The sequence below is a fragment of the Marmota monax genome, unplaced genomic scaffold, assembly GCF_021218885.2.
Source record: "Marmota monax isolate L192 unplaced genomic scaffold, Marmota_monax_Labrador192_F-V1.1 WCK01_AAM20220418_F8-fsc00102, whole genome shotgun sequence".
Classification (NCBI taxonomy): Eukaryota; Metazoa; Chordata; class Mammalia; order Rodentia; family Sciuridae; genus Marmota; species Marmota monax.
The window spans coordinates 2,584,137-2,607,650 of record NW_026692494.1 but is presented as its reverse complement, the minus strand read 5'-3'; the positions used below and the strand labels follow the sequence as shown (position 1 = coordinate 2,607,650).

At 54.3% G+C, this 23,514-nt stretch overlaps 1 protein-coding gene across 4 annotated transcripts in view; it reads left to right on the top strand.

The window, feature by feature from the left end:
* Positions 1–6,825: 6,825 nt before the first annotated feature.
* Adgre1 (adhesion G protein-coupled receptor E1) overlaps positions 6,826–23,514 on the top strand; it is a 40,151-nt gene continuing 23,462 nt past the window's right edge. For 2 of the 4 annotated variants that reach the window (XM_046443896.2, XM_058579169.1), the window contains exons 1-13: positions 6,826–6,995; positions 11,078–11,146; positions 16,252–16,398; positions 16,914–17,066; positions 17,176–17,295; positions 17,659–17,805; positions 18,321–18,473; positions 18,583–18,702; positions 19,066–19,212; positions 19,707–19,859; positions 19,969–20,088; positions 22,715–22,855; positions 22,937–23,083. In XM_046443896.2, the coding sequence (XP_046299852.1) occupies positions 6,965–6,995; positions 11,078–11,146; positions 16,252–16,398; positions 16,914–17,066; positions 17,176–17,295; positions 17,659–17,805; positions 18,321–18,473; positions 18,583–18,702; positions 19,066–19,212; positions 19,707–19,859; positions 19,969–20,088; positions 22,715–22,855; positions 22,937–23,083 (1,648 nt within the window). In that variant the 5' untranslated portion in view covers positions 6,826–6,964. The remainder of the gene's footprint in view (positions 6,996–11,077; positions 11,147–16,251; positions 16,399–16,913; positions 17,067–17,175; positions 17,296–17,658; positions 17,806–18,320; positions 18,474–18,582; positions 18,703–19,065; positions 19,213–19,706; positions 19,860–19,968; positions 20,089–22,714; positions 22,856–22,936; positions 23,084–23,514) is intronic. The other 2 variants (XM_046443899.2, XM_046443898.2) reach the window with 2 other exon arrangements.

Here is a 23,514-nt window from a genome sequence, read left to right as displayed (position 1 = left end):
GGAGAGGGCCCTGGACGCTCCCGGCTTCCTCCTGCTGCTCTGCTGTCCACAACTGAGTGGTCCCTTTTGCTGCAGCAACTCACAGCTGTGGGCAGGACGGCAGCCGGGTCTTCCCAGAGAGTCGCTGAACCCAAGTGTCCCTGGGGCCACTGACCAACACCTGACGCCTTCCAAGAGGCTTGGCAGCCACTGACACGGCGAGCCCTTTGGGAAACTGTGGCTTTGTCCCCCGGGGCCACTTCCCTCTTGCGACCTCGGTCCCTTCCTGCCAGCTGCTGCTCCTCTCCCACCGGCTCCCAGTCCTGGTTTCCTTGGGGTGGCTGGGGGCCGGGATGGGGTCAGGAGAGCCCCCAGCCGCTTTCTGTCTTCTCCTCAGCCAACTCTCATCCTCTAGGGGAGGATGGTGAAGGACGCTCTTCAACGCCCCCAGGAAGCTCCAGTCTTTGGGGGGATATGGACTTGCAGAAGGCACAGGTGACGCGGCGCTCTGTGACGGGAGGGGCAGGGGACCCTCAGGCTTCCTGTGGGGGTGGGACTCACACCGGGGGTGCACGGGGGGGGGGGCGAGGGCTCATTGCAGATGTGGGACCACGTGCCTCCTGCTCTCAGGGCCCTTCACACAGGGGCCCCTGGGGAGGCTCGGCAGGAGGAGCAGGGACCAGGCCAGCGCAGGGCGAGGACAGAGCGAGGGGAGGAGCTGCTCTCAGCGGGAGCCTTGACCCACCCTGACTCCACAGGGACACGCATGGCACCTTGGGGGCGAGGGGCTGGCCTTGGCACCTCCGTGGTCACCTGCTATCGGCTGTGAGCTGAGGTCAGCTCTCTGGGCGAGGGGGAGCCGTGGGCTACAGCAGGCACCCTCACAGCGGCCGGGGACGGTACCTGGAGTTGCCTGGGGGTGACTGCACTAAGGGGAGGGGGCAGCGAGCGAAGGCGGGAAATCCGTGACCTCAGTGAGCACATCCACGAGGTGGCCCACCCTCCTGGAGGTAACGGAAGTCCTGGGAGAGTGGAGAGTGCAGGAGGGAGGTGGCGAGGCCCCCAAGTTCCCTGACCCTCCATCTCAACCCCGAGTGTCTTGTGCTTTCCCTTCCCGGGGAAAGTTACGGGGTGAGGTTCTGCCTGCTCCGTGGCTAGGGTGGCTCATTTCCTCTTTCCTTCCGTCCTTCCCCTTCTCGGCTCTGATCCCTCCAGCAGGGCTGCCGTCCGGGCTTCACAGCCTTTCTGACCTCTTTTGGGGTTTGAAAGGTCTCTGGAGTTTCCTGTCCTCCAAGAACCCCCTGCCCCCCCACCCGTCCCCAGGGGGTAGAATCACGTGCCCCTCCCCCTCCACACCTGGTCCCCAGAACCTGAGGGTATGTTCCTTTCCACGGCAAGAGGGACGTTGGAGGCTGGACTCATTGCAGATCTTGAGACGGGGACATCATCCTGGATCATATGGGGGTCCAATGTCATCACAAGGGTTTATTAGAAGGAGGCAGGAGGGCTGCGGGCGGGAGGGATTGGAAGAGGCTCTGCTGGTTCTGTGAGGCAGGCAGCAGCCCCCAAGGACTAGAAAGGACAGGAATGGATTCTCCCAGACGGCTTCCGGGGGACGCAGCCTGTGGACACCTTGATTTCAGCTCTATGGGACTCACTTAGGTCTCTGACTTCCAGATCAGCAAAATGATACATTGATACTTTCTTACATCACCCAGTTTGGGGCAATTCATTACAGCCACTGAGGGAAGCTCATCCATGGTTTCATCCCCTCTCCATCCCCAGAAGGAATGTGGGATTGATTAGAAAAACTGCTATTTTTTTTAAGTACTTGAACCCAAGGGCCCTTAACAATGGAGCCACATCCCCAGCCTGTTTTATATTTTATTTAGAGACATGGTCTCGCTGAGTGACTTAGGGTCTCCGTAAGTTTCTGAGGCTGGCTTTGAACTTGGGATCCTCCTGCCTCAGCCTCCCTCCAGAGCTGCTGGCTCTTGCTAGAAAACCTTGCTGTTCTTTGGTTCACCTTTTACATTTCAATTCCTCCTCGGTCTCAGAGGAACCCTGAATCCAGGCAACCCTCCCATTCCGAGGTTTCCACCCCCTACACTCCTCCTTCCGTCCTGTCTCCCCAGTCATTATCCCATCCTGTCCCGTGTCCACCCTACATGACACCAGAGTCCGTAAGATACCAGCCTGAGCCTGAGACTCCCTAACTAAGCCCCTTTCTATTGTCCTGAAGATGAAATCGAAAGCCTCCGGGCCGTGTTACAAGGTCCCGTGTGATAGGCACTTTGCTGACTTCTGCAATTCAATTTTTGGCAGGATTGCTTCCACAAAGAGCAGTGACCACTTGGCAGAACGATTCTGTCTAACAAACATGACAGTAATGACCATCATGACACAGCACCCAATCTTTGACAACCAGGGGTTTACAACTGCCTTGCACCAAGCCTCACCCTGTGAAGCAGACACAATATCATCCTTATTCTACAAGGAGAATCCTCGGGTAGGTATGTCAGCCAGCTCTTGCTGGGTAACACATTGCCCCCAAACTTAGCCGTCTACAACAACAGAGGCCCAGGGGCTCTCGTGACCCGGGGGTCCAGCTGCCCCATCATGGCTCTTGGTTGGAGGCCTCCGTTCCTCCTCACATGGGTGTGGTCTGAGCGTCTCCTCCAAAGGTGCACGTGTTGGAGGCTTGGTCCCTCTGGGCCAACGTGGAGGTGGTATTACCAATCGGCTGAGGGTTTTTTTTTTTTTTTTTTACTGGGATAGAAATTACGAACAGGCCAAGTGCATCTGCCTGAGTGACAGCAGCCCTGAGCCCTGAAGGCCAGTGGCCCTCGGCTCTCTGGAGCTCTTCAGCGCAGAGGCTGGGGAGTCCTGCGAGCTCTGCGTGGATCCCCACTGCTGCAGTCGCCCGCGGCAGTACTAGCTCTGCTGGCTCTTGGCAGGTCGGTGGCCTTGGCCTCACCAGCTCTCAGGACGGCCAGCTCCGCCTGCTGCGCTTGGGGCAGGAGTCCTGCGTGGGCCATGAAACTCATCTGAACAAGGATCCGTTGGCTTTTGCGGCAGCCCATGGGTGGGGTCCCAGAGGGACCCAGCGTGACTGAGAAGGCTGCTTGCTCCGTGGCGAGGAGGGGTGACCTGAGCACAGCACAGCCTCCCGCGGCCTTCCTGCTGAGTCGCGCCTGCCTGTCCCAGCAGTGGGCAGGGGAGGTGCCCCTCATGAACTGGATTGGGGACAGCTGGAGCGGATGCAGAGGGGAGAGTCGTGCAGAAAGCCTGTGGGGCAGAGTCACCTGGGATGGACCCAAAGCTGCTGCAGCCAAAGCAAAGCCTCCCTGAGCCACCCCGGGGCTTTGGGAGCAGCCACAGCTGTCAGGGATGGAGGAGGAGAAGTACTCTTGTCGGGCACTGGGCCCTTCTCTCCTGTCTCAGTTGGGCTTGTGAAAGGTGATTAGGTCTTGGGAGCTCACCTCAGGAGGGATTAATGCAGGACTTACAGGACTGAGTCAGTCCTTGTGAGAACAGTTTTTTTATAAAAAGAGCGAGCCTGGCCCTTCTCCACTTCTTGCTCTCTATCTTGCCACCTGACCTCTTCTGCACACATTTCCACCACCGTGATGATGTCCACCACGAGGCCCTCACTGAGCAGTACTAGCTCTTGGACCTCAGAACTGTGAGCCAGCTGAACCTCATTTCTTTATAAAGTCTCCCGTCTCAGCTAGTTGTTGTGGTAACACAAAATGAAGTAAGACCCCTGGGTCCCTCCACAGCTCTGCTCGACTGTTCTTACAACATGGCCCTGGCTTTTCCTCCTGGAAGGAGGGCGCAAGGAGGAAGCCACATGGCCGATTTCACCTAGGCTCAGTGGCCACACAGTGTCACATCTTCCTTTTTCTGTTCATTAGAGGTGAGTCAGCTTGAGTAAAGGATTGGTACAAATGCTTGAAAGGAGAGGTAATGAAGAATTTGTGGACATGTTTAAAACCATCACATTGATCTATCTGCCTTGAGGTCCGCACTCCTGGAGACATTTAAGCAGACATGTAGGAGGAAGCACACACAGTGCCTGGCAGACTCTCCAAAGAGGAGCCAGTGGGGCTGGTAATGGCGGGAGAGGGGAGGTGGGAGGAGCAGCCGCATCTGTGGCTTCTGCTGAGATGATGCTTATCTGGGGGACTCTTCTTCTTTAGTCTCCTTGTGACTATGTGGACATTGGGACCTTCCCCTTTGCTCAGCCTCAGACCATCAGAAGCATCTTAAAAAGACACGGAGCCGGGGGAACAGACGTCAGGGTGACGTTGGTCAAAGCCAGCAGGAGTGAGTTAGACAGGAGGGATGAGCTCCCCAGTCTGTGGTCTGTTGTTCAACAGGGTGACTGCACTTGACAGCCATGTGTTGTGCACTCGAAGACGGCTCAGAGGGAAGCTCTGACGGATCCTCGGCCCCACAAATAGTATGCAAGAGAGTCCGTGGACACGTTGCTTAACTCAATGCAGCTACTCCAAAACACAAGCACATTTAGGAGCACTCTGTCGTTCACCATGAATACAGTTATATAGTTGGCAGTTAAAAAAAAAGAAATAACAACAAAGAGATCTCTCATCTCCGTTCAAGGAAGGGAAAATTCCAGATAGACCAGGGCTGAGGACCCGCCAAGCCAGAGCAGGTGGTCTGCCCAGAGGAAGCAGAAGTGTGGAGAGTGGTGATCTAAACTGTGGCCTCTCTGACCATCTTGGCTGCGTTTATGCTGGGAGCTGCCTGTGTAAAGGTGCAGATCAAGATGCCCCAGTTGCTATGGTAACACTGACCAGGGGTGGCTACCTGGGAAGATGTGGCTCTACCAGTCGGGGCCTGAGTTCAGCATCTTCTCCCAGGGATGGGGAATTCTGAGCCAAAGAAGATGACCCTAATGTCTCACCATCCCGCGTCCTTCAGATTGCCTGCTTGACTGAAACTTTCCCACAGTGAACCTTCTGATGATGAACCTGTATAATAAACTGGCTGAGCTAGCTCGGAGTCAGGAAAGCCTCACCGGGTCTTGGCCACCACCTGCCCGGTCTTTTCTCCCTATGTGTGTCTGTCTGTCTTGTTAGCCCCCATTACCCCACGTCCACTATCTCTTAAATTAACGGCTGCAGTTCCAAGACGAGAGGCTTGTGGCACTTAAGGACCCCTGGAGCTGTGTGCGGAGGACAGGGTCCTCTCTCAGCGGGTAGCTTCCCTTCACGGCTCTTGTGTATTTGTATTTCTCCCTGCACCTTCTTTCCTGCTCAGCTTGATTGACTTCTGTACATTCCTCAGGCCTCAGCTTAGACATGAGCTCCTTTGGGAGGTCGTGTCCTTGATCCCAGCCTGGGTCAGACTGGATTCCCCACCTCTGGCTCCTCTCCAGCGAGTGTGGAGAACAAACCTGCCTCTCCCAGGTGTCGGGAGTGCGAGCCCCATGCATGCCCTCAGAGCAGTGCCACACTGATTTTTGAGCATGTACTATGTAGCCGCCCTCCCGGCCACAAGTTCAGCACTTTTCTGTGTGGATATGGCGTGGAGTTCATTCTCCAGAGTGTCTGTAAACCATGACGCAGCGCTTTGTCTCCTCCTCGGTGGAGTTATCTGTATTTTGATGCTGGCTGTTGCTGCAGCCTGACAGACAGGGTCCCTTCAAGTACAGACAGGAGTGGCTTTGTGATCACTGCTGTGCACAGAGCAAGAGGCGGCACACGAAGCCCAGCAGGACCTTCTTCCCCAGGGCTCTGCGTGGTCTCCCACCTCTTCTGTAGCTCGCAGCAGATGCTGAGCCCCCCAGGAGCCTAGAGAGCTCAGTCCCCTCTCACGGGACATCTCACAGTCTCGGGGTGTCATTCCTAGCCCGATGGCTGCCCCGGGCCAGGTGGCGCGAGCTGCTGCCTGCTGGAAGCCAGCCTCAGCCCAACGGCAGGCGGTGTGTGCCCCCAGCTTCTTCCCTCTTCTCTCTCTCTCTCTCTCTCTCTCTCTCTCTCTCTCTCTCTCTCTCTCTCTCTCCTTTGCGTGCTGGGGGCCACACCCAGGGCCCTTTCATGCCAGGCCAGTGCTTCACCACTGGGCCACACCCAGCCGCCCCCATGAGAGGACCATGGTTTGTGCTGCCTCTCGAAGCCCGGCTGGGTGGCTGGGTGGCGGTGACACGTCTGATAACACACCCCCTCTTTCCCCTCCTGTCTCACTCCCGTCTCTCCAGTTGGCATTTTGGGGGTCTCCTCTCTGCTTTCTCTATAATCCCTTTCTCAAGGCCTGAATCTGGGGTCCCTGACAATATACAACTAGCCCCCCCTATTTACAAGATGGCCCGAGTGTTGGGCTGGGGGATGGGAATTGTGTGGGGCTGTCGCTACACGGTGACCAGGGCCTGGGGAGCGGACGAAAGAAGGAATGGCCAAAGCTCTAGACTCTGGAGTCCGTGGGTCCTGGGTTCAAATCTTGGGTCTGGGTGGCCGTGGAGAAGTCGCGCCTCCTCTGCAGCCTCGGTTCCCCTGTGGGGGAGGGGAATCCCTGCTGTACCAGGTGGACGTGATGTTACAGTGGAATTCTGTTGCCCTGTGCCTCGGACGGAGCCCGTGGGCCTGATTCCAGGACTGCGTTGTGGCCCAGGCTGGGAACGAACAGAGCCTTAGGCTCGGGGTTTGCTTCCTCGGGGCAGGAGGTAGGAGCTTCTGTGCTGGGTGCCGTGCAAGGAGGTGGTGAGGGAGGGGAGAGAGAGATTGATGGGAAGAAAGAGAAAGGGAAAGGGGAGGAGAGGAAGTGGGGGAGGGAGAGACAAAGGAGAAAGGGGGGAGCACATCCTCCTGAGTTCAAGGGGAAATCAGCCACTTGCTGGCAGCAACTCAGCAGAAAGGCTGTGACGCTCGGGCAGGGTTGGGCAACCAGGGCCTGCCCTTCTCGTTTCCCCGAGAAGAGCTTTAACCAAGGGCTCCCTCCTGACGGGCAGAGCAGCAGCACCATGTGGAGAGTCGGGGTGCTCCTCTTCTGGGGTGAGTGTGGGATCCCTGGGGGAGAGGTGGTGGAGGTGGGGCTGGGAATGGTCGCGGGGAAACGGGAGGGCCCTGGTGGGCCCGGCAGAGCCAGGTGATTCCAGGATGGAATGCTGCAAACACCTTCGCTGGGGACCTTTGACAAAAATGCCCGGACCCAGGGAGTTCCGTCCTCAGGGTTGCTTGTGTGACATGAGTTTCCCGAGCAACTACTCTACAGCCCGGTGCTGCTGTGAGCACCAGGCACGCAGCAGCAGACCTGTGCTCCCACAGCTGAAGCACTGCTGGGGTGGGGACAGAAGAGTCACCAATAGTGACAGCAGGGATTCCAGGTTCGACAAACACAGGACACAGTCTCCACAAGACCCCCACGTTGTTGGGCCACCCTGTCAGCACCCCCCCCCTGCCCCATTACAAAGGGGGAAACTGGGGCAAAGGAGTGGGGACAACCTGCCCAAGACAGGGGCTTGCGAGGACGCCAGGGCAGGCCACCTGGAGCCAGATTTGCCACCAAGAGTCTGTGAGTGAAAGAATTCCAGGTAGTGGTAAGCTCCAGGAGAGGAGCTGTCACAAGAATGGGACTTTGAGGAATTCAGGAAGGACCTTTCCCAGACTGACATTTGTGCTGAGGCAGGAAACGTGACACCCCTCCCCTCCCGTCCCGGCTCTTGCTTCTCTGTCTTCAGGCGTCAGTCTGTCTTGCTCTTGCTCATCTTCGGTGTGGCTGTTTATCTTTGTATGACTTGCAAGATCTTTCCATGGGTTCACATTGAAGAATGGGGGACCTTTTCGAAACAGCAGTGTGGGTGTCCTCTGCTGGTGCCCACTGGATCTGTTCTCCTGGTTTATAGAGGAGGAAACTGAGGCAGGGACAGATTAAATGACCTTCCCAAGGCCACACAGTTAGCCTTCGGGGACCAAAATCTAAAACCCAAGCCCTTGGCCGCCAGTGTCTGCAGGTCTAAACACTATGCTCTGTGCCTCCAAGATGATTAACCAGCAAGAGAATTTGCATTAGGACAGTGGACGGGAATGTTGGGAGTCGGGGACGGTGGGGCTTGTCAACTGGAAGGCTTCTTCAGAAGGAGCAAGTGGCTTGCAGAACTCAAATGTGGGAAAGCAGGGCTGTCAGTCTGGGGAGTCGGTACCGGTATCTGCCATCAGCACCCCTTATTCTGAAGTTCATTAGTACAGACTTAGCATCATGACATTTTGATGTTGATGATGGTGGTGATGGTAATGCTCGTGAAGCTGACGATGGCAACGATGATGATGGTGGTGGTGATTGTGATGAAAATGTCAGTGGTGGTGCAGATGGTGGTGGGGATGGTTGTGGTGGTGGAGATGGTGGTCTTGGTGATGGAGATGGTATTGAGGATGGAGATGGTGGTGGTGGTGATAGAGATCATGGTGTCGGTGATGGGATGGTGATGGGTTGGAGATGGTGATGGTGATGGAGATGGTGGTGATGATGATGAAGATAGTAGTGGAGTAAGAGATGGTGTTGGTGATGGAGATGGTGGTGTTGGTGATGGAGATGGTATTGATGATGGAGATGGTGGTGTTGGTGATGGAGATGGTGGTGATGGTGATGGAGATGGTGGTGATGGTGATGGAGATGGTATTGGTGATGGAGATGGTATTGATGGTGATGGAGATGGTATTGGTGATGGAGATGGTATTGATGATGGAGATGGTGGTGTTGGTGATGAAGATGGTGGTGATGGTGATAGAGATGATATTGGTGATGGAGATATTGTTGGTGCTGGAGATGGTGGTGTTGGTGCTGGAGATAGTGTTGGTGATGGAGATGGTTTGGTGATGGAGATGGTATTGGTGATGGAGATGGTGGTGTTGGTGATGAAGATGGTGGTGGTGCACTATCTAGGTACTGCATAGCCACATTGCCTTCTGAATGCCTTTTAAAGTTAATTATGCTATCCTCCCAGGAAAATTTAATAGCACAGATAGACTATATGTGGTCTCTGTTTGTCTACATGTATATTTGTATGTATCTAAACATGAAAGAGTAAGGGTTGTTTTTTTTTTTTTTTAAATATGTTCTTGAGAAATGACTTTGATCCCTCATGGAGGAAGTATTACCTCCTCTTAGTTTGGTACTGGGGATTGAGCCCCTGAGCCACATCCCCAGCTCTTCTTTTGTTTTGAGATTTTGAGACAGGGTCTTGCTAGTTGCCTAGGGCCTCACTAAGTTGCTGAGACTGGCCTCAAGCTTGTGATCCTTCGGCCTCAGCCTCCCAAGTCTCTGGGGTGATAGGTGTCCCCACCACACCTGGCTGACATCACCCCTTCTGGGAGTGAATGTTTTGTGTAAGTTTCTGAAAACCCTGCTGGACTACTTTTATAATTAAAAAGAAGTGAAGATAGAAAAAAAAATTGCATCTCCCTCAGTTCCCTGGAGATTGCTGTTTTGAACTGATTTTCAGGCCTTTCTTTGGGGTCTGCTACTTAGGAATGCTGTGCTCCTTCGGAGGTGTCATGATTCCACCCTTTTTCATGTTTTCTGTGTCCCTTGGTTGATGTCTGTGCACCTCATGAAGCAGTCCTTCTTCTCAGGTTGTGGACTAAGGTCAGTCTAATGGACTTTCCCCTTTAGATGGGTCCTAGGGTGTTGGCTGGGTAGCATTCTTTGGCTTTGGGTCTGGGTGGGTGAAGTGGTCTAGTGTCCATTAGGTTCTTCAGCTGTGGTCAGTGTCAGTGGCGTCTGAGAGCCTCAGTGGCCAAGATGGAGTGTGGGGCACCTCCAAATGCACGCACCTTTAAGTCCTGACGCACCACGGGGATCTGGAAGACCACTGTGGTCTGGCCCAGTAGTGACATGACTCGTGACTCGGGCTCTTCCCTCGCTCGGGAAACAAGGTGTGGCCCTAGGAGTAGGCAGCACCCAGAGGGGTTGAGCTACACTCACCTGTTCCTTTGCAATCCAACCCCTTTGCTCTTTTGGGGATAGAATGTTCCATGGAAGCTCCCCTTGTGTGTTCCCTATATAAGAAGAAAGAATCCCAGTGGCTCTCTCTCTTTCCAAGGGCCCTTAAGGTCGTGGATTATTGAAAGGGTAATTCTGTGTGGTTGTGCGCTTTCTCTGTCGTTTTCTTGGGTTATTGGAAGAGTCAAAAAAATTTCTGAACTTGAAGACAGATCTTTTGAATAACTCTGTCAGACCCCCCCCCAAAAAAAAAATACTATGCAGCTTATGGGACATCATTATGTGAACAGACATTGGTATTTGGGGAGCTCAGAAGAAAAAAAATGATGGGAAAAGTCACAGAAAATGCATTTAAAGAAATAATAGCTGAAAAGTCCCAGTTCTTGGGAAATGTATGGACTTGCAGGTCTACAAAGCTCAAAGGTCCCCAGATAGACTCAGCCTACAGAGGTCTTTCCCGAGGCAACAGTCAAAGCCGGGGAGAGTTCTAAAGGCAGACGAGGGAAGCCTTAAGTCTTCTACAAGAGAATCCCCGTTGGACCCTCAGCAGATGGCTCGCCAGAAATGCCTTAGGCTGGGGGAGAAGGGAGGATATATTCTAATCTCTGAAAGGAAAAAGCAATCAGCTCAGAGAACCCAGCTCAGCAAAGCAGAAATGAAAGAGAAATAAATCCCTCCAAACAAGCGAAGGCCGAGGCTTCAGGGAGTGCTGTGACCGGGAGTGTCACCAGGACACGTGACGGTACAAAGCTCCCTGGTAGAGCCAGATCCCCAACTCGACCCAGCATCCACCAATAACCAAATGCTGGCCTATTGTGTTATTTTGTATGTTTCAAAACAACTAAAGAAGAGCATTTGACATGTCTCGGCAGAGGTGATCTGATCAGTACACGGTGTGCACGTGCATCAAACGCACGCCGCGGCCCACAGGTACGTGCTCTACCGTGTGTCAGTTAAAGCCAAACAAGACAGGCAGAGGCAAGGCGCTGTCAGGAGAGGCGCCCTGAGGGGCGTGGAGGGTGCTTGTCCTGAGTCGGACTCTCATCTGTTGGCTGACCCTGTTTCTGTGAGTCCAGCCCTGGGGCAACTCTGCAGGTTTTGGGGTTCACGGTGCTTTTCTTTCCCCTCTCCACAGGGCACTGTTTTACCCACAGCTGGGACATGACCACAGTGGAGCAAAAGACCACACTGAAGCACAAAAGTGGTACGTTGGCTGGAGGGAATCGGCACGCCCATGTGACTGGAGCCTGTTTCTGGGAGATCTTTTTGTCCCCAGGGGCTGAGCCTCATCTGGACCCTTTTGGGAAGTGAATCAGGGGCCTAAGGAGGGCTAATATGCAGATATCCAGATTTGGGCTCCAGGTTCTTTCTTTTGTGTCCTGAAATTGCTGTGTGACCTCAGGAAAGTCACATGACCTCTCAGTGTCTCAGGACAGGTAATGAGTTTCCTATCCCGAAGGGGGGCGTGAAGCTGCTCCTCCTGTAGGTACTTCCTAGACCACAGCGTCCTGAAAACTCTCAGTCCTCCAGTCCTGGCTCTTGACTTCTTTTTCTTTTTCACAGTTCTTTGCTTTCTAGACTACCGCGGTCTGTAATTCAGAGGTCTGCGTTACTGTTTGGCTGTTCCTCTACTTCCACTGAGATGAGCACCCGGGACAGTCAACTGATAAGGGAGGAGGAGGAGAGGAGGAGGAGGGAGAGGAGGAGGGGTGGGAGGAGGAGGAGAGGAGGGACTGTCCCGGGTGCTCGTCTTTTGGCTAGAGCTCTCAGCCCACGATTGGTTGGCCCTGGCTTTGGGCTGGTTGTGGCAACTCCTGGAGGGGTCCAGAAGTCGCTCAGCGCACGGCTGGGGGCAAAGGAGGAAAAGAGAAAGAGGAAGAGGCTGGGGTCTCAGAGTCCCCTTCAAGGGCACAGCCCCAGACACCCGAAGTCCTCCCTCCAGGCTCCACCTCCTCAAGTTCCCTCTCTCCCTCCTCCTCCTCCCTCTCTCCTTCTCCTCCTCCTTCCTCTCTTCCTCTCCTTCCTCTCCCTCCTCTCCACCTCCTCCTCCCTCTTCTCTTCCTCTCCCTCCTCCTCCTACCCCTCCTCCTCTCCCTCCTCCTCCTACCCCTCCTCCTCTCCCTCCTCCTCCTACCCCTCCTCCTCCTACCCCTCCTCCCACCCCTCCTCCTCTCCCTCCTCCTCCTCTCCCTCCTCCTCCTCCTCTCCTCCTCTCCCTCCTCCTCCTCCTCTCCTCCTCCTCTCCCTCCTCCTCCTCCTCTCCCTCCTCCTACCCCTCCTCCCACCCCTCCTCCTCTCCCTCCTCCTCCTCTCCCTCCTCCTCTCCCTCCTCCTCCCCCTCCTCCTCCCACCCCTCCTCCCCCCCCTCCCCCTCTCCCCTCCCCTCTGCTCCGGCCACACGGGCTCCCCTGTGAGGTGGGTCTGCCTCTCTTGCATCACTACAGTCGGCAGGCTCTAGAACAGTGCCTGATGCACCAGGAAGTGTGAGCGAGGGCTGCCCTCACTGGCTCTTCAGCCCCAGAGTGGGGACCAGAAAAGAGCTGTGTCCCAGCCTCAAAATGACCCCGCAGTCCTTGTCCTCCGGAAAAGTCTCTGTGGCCTCAGGCGGAGCAGAGAGGCCTGTTTTTCCTGTTTGCTGGCTCCGAGAGTTTGGCCTCATCCCAAGGAACCCTCGCAGCCCGCCCAAGGGGGATGCTGTTGACCAAGTGTCTGGCACCCTGGCCCGGCCAGCGGACACAGGGGGCTGTCCCTGTGCTCATGGGGTTTGAGCAGCGTGGCCGACTGCTCAGAGAGTGGCGGGTGCTTGGAGGGTGGACAAGGTTCTGTGCCCTGGGGCTGCAGCTCCGGGTTCCTGGGGGGCCTGGGAGGTCGGCTGCAGGGCTTTGCACCCTCACTTGAGGCGGACCCCTGTTAAGGCATCTCAGCGGCTCTGGGAAGAGGGTCCACGCTGCCCCTTCCATGGAGGAGAGTGCCTGGGACACCTCAGCAGCCCACCTAGCGAAGTCTTAGCTCTGAGCAGACACTGGCCCCTCTGGGTGCTGTTGGTCTCCCGGGCCTTTCAAAGCCCGCCAGAGTGGGCGCTGCACCGTGGGTCTCGATGAACAGTGGGGAGGAGTTCTCTCCCAGCAGGAGGAAGGCGGTTGGGGTCCCAGGACTGGAAACCCGGGTCCCTGTGGGCCTAGTCTCATTGTGGCAGGTGCCTCAAAGTAGTGTGTATGTGTGTGTGTGTGTGTGTGTGTGTGTGTGTGTGCGCGCGCGCGCGTGTGCACAGATGTGACCTATGTTGGGCTGGGAGAGCTTTGGATGGATTCACTTCAAAGCTTTGCTGGGTGTCCAGCTGAAGGGCAGGGTTTTGTGTCAGGCCAACTCCCCGCACCCTCTGTGCCGGCTGTGCCCTCTGTGGCCTTGCATTTTATGGAAGAAAGAGAAAATGAGTTAAGATTCTTCTTTAGGGTCTTTAAGGTAAAACGGTGGTGTGTTGTGGGCGTGGGTAGTAAGACCAAACCTAAACAGGGCAGGGATCAGGAAACTTACTATGTTTTTAACAATAAAAATCCTATGCTCTCTTTGATCTGGTAGGAATGGAGAACACACATCTTACAGTAAACTAAGGTGCAGAAAAAAGTTGGATAACTTAAACAATCTCCTGATTTGTGCCTTTGTTCCTTGGCTCTCTGAAACGTGCATTCGATCCAAGAGCTACTGTTCTTCTTTATTATGATGAACTTTAGACTTATCCAAACTTATTTTTCTAATCAAAGTTATTTATGCTTCATCTTTTTAAATGTGCACTGTTTCTGTACAATTTTTTTAAAGGGGTCCACTGGGTGGTCGGGAAGCTTTCCTGGGGGAGGAGGCTGTCACCTGGGTGGATGCAGTGGAGCTGCCCAGGCAACAGGGTGGAGTGGGCAGGGCCTCCTGGTAGCTGGGGCAGCGGGTGCAGAGGTCCGAGCTGGCCGGAGTTTGGAGGACTCAGTGAGCAGGGAAGGTCGACAGGTGCCCCGTGGCTCAGACTCCAGAGAGCATCAGTGGGAGCTTGCCCCAAGTCTGCAGAGAGAAGAGGAAGTTGGAAAGGAGAAGAGAGATACCATCTGAGGCCTCCTGCCCGGAGGGACATGAGCAGAGCAGGGTGGGTGTGGGCTCTGGAGATGGCGTGACAATCCAGGAGGGCGGGGTCACGGCAAAGAGGCCCTGCACCTCAGGTTTAGGGCTCCTCCAAGAGTTCTCCTAGCCCCAGCGGAGGCTGGCACCTCGTGGGCATCTCACCCATCTCCACGCCACTGACAAACCTCCTTGACATCGCCGTCAAACTGCATCCAGGATGCCCTGTTTCTCGCTGCTCCCTCCTGGGATGCAGCCACCAACATCGTCCACCAGGACAAGGACGGTCACCTCCTCCCCAGTCACTTGGCTTCTGTCCCTCTGGTTCATCTTCCAACCAGTGTCTGGAAGGATCATGTTAAAACCTAGGGCAGGCTGTGATCCTCCTCTGCTTGAACCCTCCCACGGCTCCCTTGACGAGGAGTCAAAGTCTTACCGTGCTCCTGCGGATCCCGCGTGATCTGACTGTCTCCTCGCTCTCCTCACCTCCTCCCACTCTCCTCACCTCCTCCCACTCTCCTCACCTCCTCCCACTCTCCTCACCTCCTCCCACTCCTCTCCTCAACTCTCTGCTCCTCTTCCCACTGGCCTTTTGATTTTTCTATGCAATCACAGGAGTGGTCTGCCCCAGGGCCTTTGCAGACCACTGTTCCTTTTGCCTCAAATAGCTTTGTAGTTCATGTCTTCAGGTTTTTGCTTGGACTTCACCCTCTGGGTCAAGCTGTTTGGGCTTCTCTGTTTAAAATTGTACCTCCTCCCACCCATTCTCACCATCTGCGTCTTTCCTTTAATTTTTCTCTATCTTCAGTCATCAGGTGATATGCTGTGACAGCTGTCATTTCCTGTTGATGTCCCCCTGCCTCCCTCCCACATGGACAAAAGCTCTACACTTGCAGAGACTTTCACTCAGGCCACACTTTTATTGAGACTCTGTTGGGCACCTCTATTGGAGATGGGACAGGGCGGCAGGCAGCCCTGCCTGGGAGCACATCCCAGCTCCCGGGGGCCACCCGTCCCGCTGCCTCTGTCCCTAGTGTTGCTACCTCCCTGATGTGGGTAGATCCTCCCATCCTCCCATGTGCCGCTGGTCAGGGTCAGGGCAGGGAGGGAGGGAGAGCAGGTACCTCACTGCTGCTGATCCTACCAGCCAGAGCACAGCTCCGTGGCCACCCCTCGCTGCCAGGGAAGAGAGCAGTGCCGTCTTCAGGTGGATGGATGTTCCACGGAAAGGAAGAGGGTGCAAAGGGTCCAGGAGAACGGCTGGCATCCTCTGCTCTGAGGTTCCTATTGGAACTTGAGCCAAGCCCCACCTCTCTCCCAAGCCTCCCCGTCGATGCATCCTCTCTGTACAGTGCTGGGGTGTTCACAGCATGGCTTGTGGCCAGCAACGTGGGCATCCTCCAGGAGCTTGGTATAATGCAGAGTCTCAGGTCTCCTTCTCCAAATCAGCTGGGTTAGCATCTGATTTTCTAAGATGTCCTGTGAGTTCAAGGTGAAGGAGATGCTGCTGGTCTGTGGACACCCTTGGAGTAGCCAAGTCCAGATGAGGGCTCACAGACTCCTCAGGGCTCTTGTTCAAATGCAGATTCTGACTTGGTAGACCTGGCGCGGGGCTTGAGGTCTTAGCAATTCCACCGAACTCCAAGATGATGCTCATGCTGCCGTCCCATGGACCACATATTGAGTAGCAAGGGCCTCGGGTCTTCAAGGTACAAACAAGCACAACCTGGACGGCTTACACAACAACAATTCACTCTCTCACAGTCCTGGGGGCTGAGACTGAAGCCCAGGTGTGTGAGGACCCTTCTCTGTGTGTGAAATCTGCGCTGCACCTTTGTCTTAGTTTCTGAGGTTGCTGGGAGTCCTTGGTGCTCCTTGGCTTGTAGACACATTGCCCCAATCTGCCTCCATCATCCCACACATTCTCCCTGAGCCTGTCTTGGAGTCTCTTGCCTCCTTACAAGGCATCACTTACACTGGACTTACCTACTCCCTACGATTGCATTCTTCATTTACATTTCCAGTTGCACCCACAAAGGTCCCATTTAAATAAGATCACATTCACAGGCACCAGGGTTCAGGGCTTCGTGTACCTCTTTGGATCACACTGAACTCACAATGGTCACTGCCCCCTTTTTGGGCTGAGGTCCCTGGAGGCTCCACTCTGCATTCTTATCTTATACAAACTCTTCTTTCCATGCTGCCTAGATGTGAATGAATGTGCGGACACCACCACGTGCCCAGCTTATGCAACCTGCACCAACACTGTGGGGAGTTACTACTGCACTTGCAAACAAGGCTTCCTGTCCAGCAATGGACAAAACCAATTCAGGGGCCCAGGAGTGGAATGCAAAGGTCAGTTTGCACCCCTGAAACCCTCCAACATTTGGTAGGAAAATCACATGGAAGCTGCTGAGTAGTGGATGCAAGGTCTTCCCTCATCAAAGATCCATACAGGATTTCCTCCCTCCCTCTCTCCCTCCCTTCTTCCCATTTTCCTCCCTCTCCCCTCCCCTCTGCACTGCCTCCCTTCCCTGCTCTCTCTTGCTCTGATTCCTGAACACTGTAGACATGAGGGCTGTTGGGCCTCCTCACAACATGGCGGCATGTTCCAAGACCATGTACCTCAGGGAACAAGGTGGAAGTGCATGGTGTGCTTGTGACCTAGCTTGGCATTTTTGTGACCTGGCATCTTTACCACCCTAGTGACATATGTGGGAGGGAGCACAGACCCACCCTTGGTGGAAGAAGGCCATGTCACACTGATGGAGGAGCCTGTGGGATGGGGGATTCTTTCAACCATCTTTGAAAAATGGCATCTGCTACCCAGGATGGGGCAAATTTGTCATGCTGGTTCTTTTTCTGTCCAGATGTTGATGAATGTACTGAGAGCCCCCCACGCTGTGGTCCTCACTCAGCCTGCAAGAACATGCTTGGGAGATACAGGTGCAGCTGCCTTCCTGGCTTCTCTTCTCCCACTGGAGACTGGGTCCCGGGAAGGCCAGGCACTTTCTCTTGCAGAGGTAACTCCTTCAGGCCCTCTGTCATGGGCCTTGGTGGGCATCTACCACTGGGATGAGTATGTGCATCCTTGGACTCTTTGGTTCACGGACTGTCCCCTCTTCCTTGCAGACATTGATGAGTGCCTCACCAGTGGGATCTGCCCTGAGCATTCTACCTGTGTCAACTCTGTGGGGAGCTACCATTGCAGCTGCCAAGCTGGATTCTTCTCCAATGGCTCCACCTGTGAAGGTACAGAGGGTCTGGTTATATCATTGGTCTACTTGATTCAATAGGGGTCTCCTCATTGGCAGTCCCACACATTCTCCGTGAGCCTGTCTTGGAGTCTCTTCCCTCCTTACAAGGCACCACTTACACTGGATTGAGGGTCTGCCCTACTCCCTACGATTGTATTCTTCATTTACATTTCAGTTGCATCCACAAAGGTCCAATTTAAATAAGATCACATTCACAGGCACCAGGGTACAGGGCTTTGTGTACCTCTTTGGATCACACTGAACTCACAATGGTCACTGCCCCTGTTTGTGCTGCGGTCCCTGGAGGCTCCACTCTGCATTCTTATCTTGTCCAAACTCTTCTTTCCATGCTGCCTAGATGTGAATGAGTGTGCGGACACCACCACGTGCCCAGCTTATGCAACCTGCACCAACACTGTGGGGAGTTACTACTGCACTTGCAAACAAGGCTTCCTGTCCAGCAATGGACAAAACCAATTCAGGGGCCCAGGAGTGGAATGTGAAGGTCAGTTTGCACCCTTGAAACCCTCCAGGATTTGGTAGGAAAATCACATGGAAGCTGCTGAGTAGTGGATGCAAGGTCTTCCCTCATCAAAGATCCAAACAGGATTTCTTCCCTCCTTCTCTCCCTCCCTTCTTCCCATTTTCCTCCCTCTCCCCTCCCCTCTGCACTGCCTCCCTTCCCTGCTCTCTCTTGCTCTGATTCCTGAACACTGTAGACATGAGGGCTGTTGGGCCTCCTCACAACATGGCGGCATGTTCCAAGTCCTTGCACCTCAGGGAACAAGGTGGAAGTGCATGGTGTGCTTGTGACCTAGCTTGGCATTTTTGTGACCTGGCATCTTTGCCACCCTAGTGACATATGTGGGAGGGAGCACAGACCCACCCTTGGTGGAAGAAGGCCATGTCACACTGATGGAGGAGCCTGTGGGTTGGGGGATTCTTTCAACCATCTTTGAAAAATGGCATCTGCTACCCAGGATGGGGCAAATTTGTCACGCTGGTTCTTTTTCTGTCCAGATGTTGATGAATGTACTGAGAGCCCCCCACGCTGTGGTCCTCACTCAGTCTGCAAGAATGTGCTTGGGAGGTACAGGTGCAGCTGCCTTCCAGGCTTCTCTTCTCCCACTGGAGACTGGGTCCCGGGAAGGCCAGGCACTTTCTCTTGCAGAGGTAACTCCTTCGGGCCCTCCGCCATGGGCCTTGGTGGGCATCTACCACTGGGATGAGTATGTGCATTCTTGGACTCTCTGGTTCACGGACTGTCCCCCCTTCCTTGCAGACATTGATGAGTGCCTCACCAGTGGGATCTGCCCTGAGCATTCTACCTGTGTCAACTCTGTGGGGAGCTACCATTGCAGCTGCCAAGCTGGATTCTTCTCCAATGGCTCCACCTGTGAAGGTACAGAGGGTCTGGTTATATCATTGGTCTACTTGATTCAATAGGGGTCTCCTCATTCGCAGTCCCACACATTCTCCATGAGCCTGTCTTGGAGTCTCTTCCCTCCTTACAAGGCACCACTTACACTGGATTGAGGGTCTGCCCTACTCCCTATGATTGTATTCTTCATTTACATTTCAGTTGCATCCACAAAGGTCCCATTTAAATAAGATCACATTCACAGGCACCAGGGTACAGGGCTTTGTGTACCTCTTTGGATCACACTGAACTCACAATGGTCACTGCCCCTGTTTGTGCTGCGGTCCCTGGAGGCTCCACTCTGCATTCTTATCTTGTCCAAACTCTTCTTTCCATGCTGCCTAGATGTGAATGAGTGTGCGGACACCACCACGTGCCCAGCTTATGCAACCTGCACCAACACTGTGGGGAGTTACTACTGCACTTGCAAACAAGGTTTCCTGTCCAGCAATGGACAAAACCAATTCACGGGCCCAGGAGTGGAATGCAAAGGTCAGTTTGCACCCCTGAAACCCTCCAACATTTGGTAGGAAAATGCTGCTGAGTAGTGGATGCAAGATCTTCCCTCATCAAAGATCCAAACAGGATTACCTCCCTCCCTTCTTCCCATTTTCCTCCCTCTCCCCTCCCCTCTGCATTGCCTCCCTTCCCTGCTCTCTCTTGCTCTGATTCCTGAACACTGTAGACATGAGGGCTGTTGGGCCTCCTCACAACATGGCGGCATGTTCCAAGTCCTTGCACCTCAGGGAACAAGGTGGAAGTGCATGGTGTGCTTGTGACCTAGCTTGGCATTTTTGTGACCTGGCATCTTTGCCACCCTAGTGACATATGTGGGAGGGAGCACAGACCCACCCTTGGTGGAAGAAGGCCATGTCACACTGATGGAGGAGCCTGTGGGTTGGGGGATTCTTTCAACCATCTTTGAAAAATGGCATCTGCTACCCAGGATGGGGCAAATTTGTCATGCTGGTTCTTTTTCTGTCCAGATGTTGATGAATGTACTGAGAGCCCCCCACGCTGTGGTCCTCACTCAGTCTGCAAGAATGTGCTTGGGAGGTACAGGTGCAGCTGCCTTCCTGGCTTCTCTTCTCCCACTGGAGACTGGGTCCCGGGAAGGCCAGGCACTTTCTCTTGCAGAGGTAACTCCTTCGGGCCCTCCGCCATGGGCCTTGGTGGGCATCTACCACTGGGATGAGTATGTGCATTCTTGGACTCTCTGGTTCACGGACTGTCCCCCCTTCCTTGCAGACATTGATGAGTGCCTCACCAGTGGGATCTGCCCTGAGCATTCTACCTGTGTCAACTCTGTGGGGAGCTACCATTGCAGCTGCCAAGCTGGATTCTTCTCCAATGGCTCCACCTGTGAAGGTACAGAGGGCCTGGTTATATCTTTGGACTACCTGATTCAGTAGGGGTCTCCTTACTGGAAGACCACATGAGAATGGGATCATGACCCATGTGATGGGGAAGAGAGCATTGGGGCTCAGAGAGGTGTAGTGATTTTCTAAGGGTGCACAGCCTTGTGGTGGATGAGCTGGGTCTGAACTCCTGTTGAGGGCCAACACGGGTCAAGCCATGGGATAGGTTGTGCTTGACATTAGTGAGGAACTCTTGTCCCTAGAGTGACTTTTTTCCCCGAACGGGAGGCTGGCAATGTCCAGAGGCACTCTGGATGGTCACAGGTGGAGGTGTGTGGTACTGGCAGCATGGCACAGGTAGAGGAGCTGCTAGGATTTCCACCATGCACAGAGCAGCCCCACAACCAGGATGCCAGGGCCCCCCACAGGCCCTCCCCAGTGAGTGCCCAGACCCAGACTTCAGAGCTTCCCCCAGAGGCACTTTTGGTCAGCCTTGGGGTCACCCTTGGTCCGTCACTGCAGCTTGGGGAATCTGCCTGTGGAGCCACCATGGGTTCTGCCCCGTCTTGGGTTCAGTTCCTCATGGCTGCAGCAGCTCCCTGTGATTCTTCCCCTTTCTCCAGTTTTGTCCTCTCAAATCCACCTTCCATGCCAGAATATTCTCACCAAGAGATAATGGCTCTGCCTTCCAGTGTCCAGGGTGACGCTGCTCTTCTCCATGGTCCTTGTAGGGATGGAGACTCCGTGGAGCAGGGCCTGGCACCACCTGGCCTGCCTCAGACCCCCTGGCTTAGCTTAAGAGGCATCTGAAGGCACATCTGCCTTTCCTAGTCCATTTGTAGCAGTTAGTTATAGCTGAGGAACAAATTTCCCTACAAGATAGTGACCACCAGGGATGACGCTTCGTTTAGTTCTCGATCCTATTATGGGCTGGCCGTTTAGGTTGGGCCATTCTGGTTAGTTTCCAACTCAGCGTGCTCCCCTGTGTGTGTGGCCACCCAACACTGCTGACATTTGAGGCTGGACATTTTGTTGTTGTGGGGGACTGTCTCGTGCACAGTTGGGTATGTGGCTGCATCTTTGGCCTCTCCTTGCTGGATTCCTTAACACTCTCCCACCCTCATATCACGGCAGCCAAAAATGTCTCCAGACTTTGCCCAGTGTTCCCGGGGTAGGGGGCGGTTGCCCCCAGTCCAGTACCACGGGCTGAACTTAGTAGAGATTTCCTACCCTCCGACAGCCAATATGGGTACGTCTGGCCAGTGGGTAGCTTTCTGTCACTTGGTGGTAAAGGGACTGTCTCCTTCCATCTTTTGGTCTTTCTATCCCTTGGGGCCTTGGGGTCCCAGCCCGTGAAGGTCAGAGAGAGCAGAAGCCACACTCACTTCTTAACTATCTTGACTCAGAAGTGACATGGAAGTCCCCTCTGACATTTCAGGAGTGAGGACCCGTCTCATGGCTTCATTCTGTAGTCCCTGGCTGGTTCTACATTCCAGGAGGACTCTGTGCAGCCCTGTTTCTGTCAACAGTGGATTGTACATTTGATGGGGGTCCCATGAGATCATAGCAGAGCCCCCACAGTCCTCCTGCTTAGCAGTGTTGTAGTTGTCACAGTTCAACGCGTTGGTGCGACTTCTGCGTGTGTGGTGACGTTGGCGTGACACACTGTGCATTCCACCACACACAAGCATAGCCCACGTGACTGTACACGGTACGTGATACTCAATAATGATAATAAATGACCTTGTTACTGGTTTGTGTATTTACCATACGGTACTTTTCATCATTATTCTAGAGGTGCTACAGCTTATGAAAAGACATTTACTGTAAACAGATGCGTGAGCCTTGTCATCTGTGCTTCCTGTGTCTCTTGACTGTGTGGAGAGGCCACACCAAGGGGTCGAGGCACTCTGATTTCCACACAAGATGAAACCACCCAACGATCCACGTGTGGGGACGTGTATTAGATATGGAAAATGACAACCCCCCCAAAGTCGTGAGACCCGGGGAAAGGGGAGTGAGAAGGAGAGCCGTACAGTGAGAACATTGATCCTTTCCCAATACATTCTTCCCCGGTGATAAAACAAACCCTGAGGAAGAGGTGTCCATCACACCTGGAAAGGCAGCCTCTGGGAGAGACCGAAGCAAAATCCTTCCATAAACAAATCCTTTCCAGATACCAACCACTGACCCCAGGCCCTCCATCAGGTCCAGTAAGATAAATCCCAGAAACTGACCACTGACCTAGACTCCCTCCCATTTTGCCCCATAAAACCGACCCTAAATTCCTAAGCACTAAAACTGACCCCTTCACTGGTTGATAGAACAATCTCCAAATTCCTGGGTGCCTGAAGAAAATTGACATGCTCCCTAGACCACCCTCAGGGTAACCTAGACAAGCCCAGGCCCTTTCTTTTCCACCAGGAAAAGTGGGTCCCACCACGGTGTCATTTCGTCCCTGTCTCCCCTGCTCCTGTGTGAACCTTCGTTCCTGAATAAAGCGCTGAGCTGATTTGTGAAGTGTGCGTTCCTCCAGGTCTTTCTGTGCTAACAACGTGTCCCCGTGGGTAGGTGACCCATGATGCTTTGTTGGACCTTTGCACAACCCTGCTTCACACCCGCTCTCTACCTCACAGACATTGACGAGTGTGTTGACATGTGCCCCTTACGTTCCGACTGCACCAACACTCCCGGCAGCTACTCTTGCACCTGCCACCCTGGCTTTGCACCAAGCCATGGTCAACGGCACTTCAGAGGCCAAGGAGTGGAGTGCAGGGGTGAGCAGGGCTTGCCAGACAGCCCGGGAGGCAGCTCCTCCTTGTTCCTCCGAGTTTCTTGATGGCCCTGAACTCTTGCAGATGTTGACGAATGCTCCCAGGACCCACCACCGTGTGGCCCCAACGCAGTCTGCACCAACACCCCAGGCTCCTACGGCTGCCGCTGCACCGCGGGCTTTCGTCCCCACCACGAAGGTTCCCAGACGCACGGCAACTTCAGCTGCAAACGTAAGACCTCCTTGTGTGACGGCCACAGGGAGGGTCTGTGCTGTTGGGGCTTTGGTTGTAAACTCCTCGCTCTGCTCAACCTGGGGACCCTCCTTTCACTTTCATCTTACCACCCACTCTTTTGAATTAATTCATTCATTCATTCCTGAGTTCACTCATTCCATACGTTATGTTTGGATCAACTACTGTTTACTAAACTTCCCGGCGCCCTGGGCTCCGGGCTGAGCATTCCATCCTGGATTCGCTGGGTCTGATCCCTGCTCTTGTGTGGTTTATGGTCCAGGGAAGGAGCCAGAGGTCACACGGCTAGTGATTGACAGTAACTGTGACGAATGCAACTGAGAAATCACAGTGTGCTTGGAGGTGACTGAGGGGATTGTTCATGTGCCCTGAGCCAGGGGACTTAACAGCCACCTGGAGGAGGCACAGGG